This window comes from Garra rufa, chromosome 1, assembly GCF_049309525.1.
Source record: "Garra rufa chromosome 1, GarRuf1.0, whole genome shotgun sequence".
In the NCBI taxonomy this organism is placed as follows: domain Eukaryota; kingdom Metazoa; phylum Chordata; class Actinopteri; order Cypriniformes; family Cyprinidae; genus Garra; species Garra rufa.
Window position 1 is genome coordinate 66,104,140 of NC_133361.1, and position 5,565 is coordinate 66,109,704.

Sequence of the window (5,565 nt, forward strand, 5' to 3'; positions counted from 1 at the left end):
TCCGCGTCAGGAACAGAGAGCGCAGTCTCCTCCGCGTCAGGAAGAGAGAGCGCAGTCGCCTCCGCGTCAGGAAGAGAGAGCGCAGTCGCCTCCGCGTCAGGAACAGAGAGCGCAGTCTCCTCCGCGTCAGGAACAGAGAGCGCAGTCGCCTCCGCGTCAGGAAGAGAGAGCGCAGTCGCCTCCGCGTCAGGAACAGAGAGCGCAGTCTCCTCCGCGTCAGGAACAGAGAGCGCAGTCGCCTCCGCGTCAGGAACAGAGCGCAGTCGCCTCCGTGTCAGGAAGAGAGAGCGCAGTCGCCTCCGCGTCAGGAAGAGAGAGCGCAGTCGCCTCCGCGTCAGGAACAGAGAGCGCAGTCTCCTCCGCGTCAGGAACAGAGAGCGCAGTCGCCTCCGCGTCAGGAACAGAGAGCGCAGTCGCTTCTGCGTCAGGAACAGAGAGCGCGGTCTCCTCCGCGTCAGGAACAGAGAGCGCGGTCGCCTCCGCGTCAGGAAGAGAGAGCGCGGTCGCCTCCGCGTCAGGAAGAGAGAGCGCAGACGCCTCCGCGTCAGGAAGAGAGAGCGCAGTCGCCTCCGCGTCAGGAAGAGAGAGCACAGTCGCTTCCGCGTCAGGAAGAGAGAGCGCAGACGCCTCCGCATCAGGAAGAGAGAGTGCGGTCGCCTCCGCGTCAGGAAGAGAGAGCGTGGTCTCTTACGTTTTTCATGAATGTCCAATACACTATATAGTCATTGATCCAGTGAAGTGGAACTAGAATTTGGTAGCACACACTGTGTGGTTATCTTCCCAATGTGAAGCACATCTATTTTGTCCTGTGCTTCTGTGGTGAGGGCGCCTAGCTTTCAAGGTCTACAATCCTCAAAAACCAATCGAATATGGAATAAAATCCTACATCTTGTGTGATTCTGAAACAGGGTACTGTTTAAAAAACATGAAGTCCTATTGTGAAGAAAGTGCTGCCCTGAAAGACATAGTTGTCTCTTTTTTATATAGCCTAGCCTAGCAGGTCATGGTAAAAGATTATTTATGGTTCATTTTTACAACTCTACCACTGTGTAAACATCTACTTGATTTGAAAAACCCAATTCTGTGGTTTGAGTATGGCAGAGGCCACCAAGAAAAGAAATGCAAAGCAAAACCAGCATGCATTGTGGAATACAATAATGCAATGAATGGAGATAACAAATTAGATCAAAACATTGGGTACTACCCTTTTGTCAGGAAGTCACACAAATGGACAAAGAAATTTGACATTTCTGTTGCAGATCAGTTGGTCAATGCTTTTGTCATTTACAAAGCAAAAAACTCACAAGATAATTGTAAAACTCTCCTCTCTTTCATCCACTATTATAAAATCATGGAGCAGCCAAGAACAGGCTGGTGGTGGTGAAGAAATAGATGACCCTTCAACTGAAAACACTCCTAGAGCACCATACAACACTGACCCTAGAAATAGGGTGAATTACCCTTTTTTTTTTTTTTAACCTTTTTGGTCCGATTGCGTCTAGTTCCTAAAAGCAACACTTGACAAGAAGATGCAGTGTTTGTGCACATAAATGGTTTGCGAAGTGAGACCTCACTCTCTTTTGAAAGCCCCCTTATATTCTGGTAATTGTTACAGTTTACCACTCAAAGATAAAAATACAGTGCCTAATATTTATTCACCAAATTATAATTTTATACAATTTTTGTTTATTTAATTTTGAAGATTTCTTTTATCAAAGAATATGACATCTGAATGTATTTTATTTGAAAAATAACTTTGATAAAAATGCATTTTTATCATATTTTTGTCCAAAATGTGTTTCTGATGAAACCTATCTGCATTCAAGTGCTGAAAAAATGTGAACACATGGAGATAAATATAATTTTTTTTATTTTTTAAAAGACGTAGCCTAGTTACATGACTTAAGACTCAACTCAGACTCATGACCAAAGACTCAAGACTTGACTCAGACTCCAGCGATAAAGACTTCAGACTTGACTCAGACTCTGGCAGGATCTCATGTGGACTGTTAATGTTTGTAGGATTACTGAAACTTCTTCCACTCTATTTGCAGTTTAAAGACTTCTCTCTAGTGTGAACTCTCATGTGGACTGTAAGGTTTCCAGGATGACTGAAACGGTTTCCACACTGACAGCATGTGAAAGACCTCTCTTCTGTGTGAATATTCATGTGGGATTTAAGGTTTCCTTTTCGAGCGAAACTCTTTCCACACTGTTGGCAAATGAAAGGCTTCTCTCCAGTGTGAATTTGCACGTGACTTGTAAGGTGTCCTTTTTGAATAAACATCTTCCCACAATGTTGGCAGAGGAAAGGCTTCTCTTTTGTGTGAATATTACTGTGAGTTTTAAGGGCTCGTTGTTGTTTGAAACTCTTTCCACACTGAAAGCAAGTGAAATTACTCCTAGTTCCTGTCTTCTGAGCTCTTTTTTGTGTAGAAGTCTTCGCAGACTGTAAGGAACAAAAAGATTTTTCTCCAGTTATGAAATCATGAAGTCTCTCATTCTGATCTTTCTCTTCAGTTTCATTCAGTACGTCCCTCTCCATTTTCAGTGCTTTTAGGTCTAAGGTGGAAAAACAAATAAATAAAAGTAAACCACAGTTTAATGGCACAAAACAATTAAAACTAAACACAACTGAATATACGTCATATGTAATGCATGTATGCTAGAACCTATACCAGGGTGTTCAAACCTGATCCTGAGTTTAAGCTGGCCATTATACCACTTAGACATACCACCAATTAATTACAAAAAAATCGAGATAATGTAATGACAGAGTTGAGGAAATCTAGGTATTGACTGATCTCAGACAAGGAAAAAAGAAAATGGGATACATTCCCCACTCAACCGTCAGATGAAAATTGAATCGCTAATCATTTTTGAAGATATGATGACTTTCACTTTGATATTTTAGCGCGGATGACGTATACCTAGTCGAATTGCACTGTAGGGGGCGAGAACGAGTCTTCAACTTCTGTGAAATTACCACATCAAATGAGACGAGCAAACATGGATGCAGTTACGAAGGGCAGGTGCGTGCGTTGCTAGACCCTTTTTACTGGGGCATGTGCCCCAGTGAAAATCTGCTGTTCCCCACTAAAATCTCAAGTTTGAGTTATAATTTACTTTGAAAATCCCGAAATAAAGACATTAAACTATATGCAACAACTGAATTGACGCTTCTAAAAGCAACGCAGTTTAATGGAAGACTATGCACGCAGATAGGCTATCCATGTCCGTGCGCGTCTGTTTATTTAAGGGGAACGCGCACGTCGTGCAGCCTTTTGCGCAGAAGTACTTGGTTACACAAGTTTGTATAGGTAATTATGTTGTAAATGCAATTGTCAAGCAGTTTGTGATGCATTTTGGAAACAGGAGATGAGCGCCTGGTCTAATGCGCCACCTGGCCCGTTCTCGAAGACTTACTTTTAGTCATTATTTGGGTAACACTCATATTCTGAAAATGCCTTCAGCAGAATTTAAATTAGCCATTTTAATCTAGATTAATCTAGATTAATTCCAAGATTTAATCTAGATTAATCTAGATTAAAAAAATTAATCTATGCCCACCCCTAATATATATATATATATATATATATATATATATATATATATATATATATATCCCTGGTGAAAAAACAGCTAAAACCAGCCTAGGCTGGTTGGCTGGTTTTAGCTGGTCAACCAGCCTGGTTTTAGCTGGTCATAGCTGGAAGGCAGGCTGGTTTTAGAGGGGTTTTGGCCACTTTTCCAGCCTGGCCAGGCTGATCAGGCTGGTCTTAGCTGGTCAGGCTGGTAACCACCAGCTAAAACCAGCCTGGCCAGGCTGGGAGACCAGCTAAAACTAGCTACTTCCATCTTAAACCAGCTAAGACCAGCCAACCAGCCTAGGCTGGTATTAGCTGTTTTTTTCAGCAGGGATATAACAAATGCACACTGTGAAAGCAAGATATTCAGTGTTAATATATGTCATGTGATCTCAAAACTTCTGTTGAATGTCTCCACATTTCTGCACTCCTGTGACATTATTCATAAATACAATTCATTTCAGCGTTGAGAATGAAAACCAACCTGTTTGTTCCTCAGTATCTTCATGTTTGACTCTGAATGTCTCTTCAATCTTCATGTCTTCATGCTCATCTTTAATAAACACCATCTTTATAATCGTGTCACATGGGTCTCTGTTGATTCTCCAGGATTGTTTCTGTTTGAACGCTTTTTCCTGTTTAAGATGAGAATAATTAATAGAATGCATGCAAACTAAATCTCTGGGTGCGTCTCAATCAGCTCCTAGTTCACTAGTCAGTGCACTTCTAAAAAGACAGAGGTTATAGACTTGATATACAGTACATACAAATTACACAGGACGTTCATATTTAGGGAGGCTATTTTTTATTCAATTAAGGGTTTTCAATGATATGTTCATATCTAAAATATTACACTTTAATGAAATCATTGTCGGTTGTGATTCACTCGTTTGTGTTTGTTGTTGTCGTTTGTAGTCCGCGTGCCGCTGAATCAAATCACTGAATCATTTCACAAATGATTTGATTCAAATGATTCGGATTCTCAGTTTCTCTCATCACTTCTTATCATCACACGATTGATTCATGATAGAGAGAGCAATGTGAAACGTACCTTGTCTGTTACTAGCTGATGCTTTATTTAACTAACACTAAATAAAGCATTATAACATTACATCCAAGAATACTGCATTTATTTTATATAGCTTGTAAAAACGCTTTAATTGATCTAACAATTTGCATGATTTAAAAACACTAAACTACAAACCTTTTTCAGATGAATCACAACAGATGAGGAGCGCTGCGTGTCTTAAAGACGTCACATCACCAGACCAAAATAAAAGTCCCATTGGTGCACTGCTCTCTAGAATCACAAAATCATCATAGAAATGTTGTATATAAAATCGAATTTGTTATTAAGTTATTAACATTGTAAATCTAGGAATACTTTTCTCTTATGTATTTAGTTTTTTCATTTAATGTACATTTAAAACACTATACTTTCTGCTTTTATACCTTGCCATTAAATTCACATAAAACTAGTTAATGCTGCTGTGTAACTGTTACAAAGGTTGTGTGATGGCAAATTTGATCTATCACTCTTTTGAACATTGTAATCAATCTCTTGCTATTTTGTTCGTTTGTGTATTTATTTATTCCTCTTTCTGAAATTAATTGAAACACTGTCAGGGATTTTATTTTTATTTTGCTATTGGGGCAAATGAGGACACAAATACATTTTAGGCGGCAAATGTCTAACAAGCCTAACGATTATACACACAGTGGTGTAAACAGGTAATTTTTTTATGTCTAATAATACCAATTTAAATAACAATATATCTTTTTTACAGGTGAAACTATAACGTTTTAGCTGAAATGTGTGTGGAAATGTTCAGTATGCTTAATGACAGAGTGCTATCTGGGATGTCAGGAACTGGGATCTGGCAACCCATCACGTGCTACTGTCATCATAAATGAAAGTGAAAGTAACTGTTGATGTCGTCCTTTCACTGTGAAAAATTTCAGACCTCCTCAACTCAAA

The 5,565-nt window shown here is 39.9% G+C and overlaps 1 protein-coding gene across 1 annotated transcript; it reads right to left on the reverse strand.

The window, feature by feature from the left end:
• Window positions 1-1,962: 1,962 nt before the first annotated feature.
• Window positions 1,963-4,205, reverse strand: LOC141338569 (uncharacterized). Its single transcript, XM_073844163.1, has 2 exons — window positions 4,072-4,205; window positions 1,963-2,562 (listed from the first exon to the last, which is right to left on the reverse strand). The coding sequence occupies exons 1-2, from the start codon at window positions 4,154-4,156 to the stop codon at window positions 2,045-2,047; spliced, it is 603 nt and encodes a 200-aa protein (XP_073700264.1). The 5' UTR covers window positions 4,157-4,205; the 3' UTR covers window positions 1,963-2,044.
• Between the last annotated feature and the right edge of the window lie 1,360 nt (window positions 4,206-5,565).

Excerpts from the sequence above, each read along its gene's own strand:
- LOC141338569 (XM_073844163.1), bottom strand. The coding sequence starts at position 4,156 with ATGGTGTTTATTAAAGATGAGCATGAAGACATGAAGATTGAAGAGACA. Across the intron at positions 2,563-4,071 it reads AGATACTGAGGAACAAACAG|ACCTAAAAGCACTGAAAATG; the intron begins GTTGGTTTTCAT and ends TTTCCACCTTAG.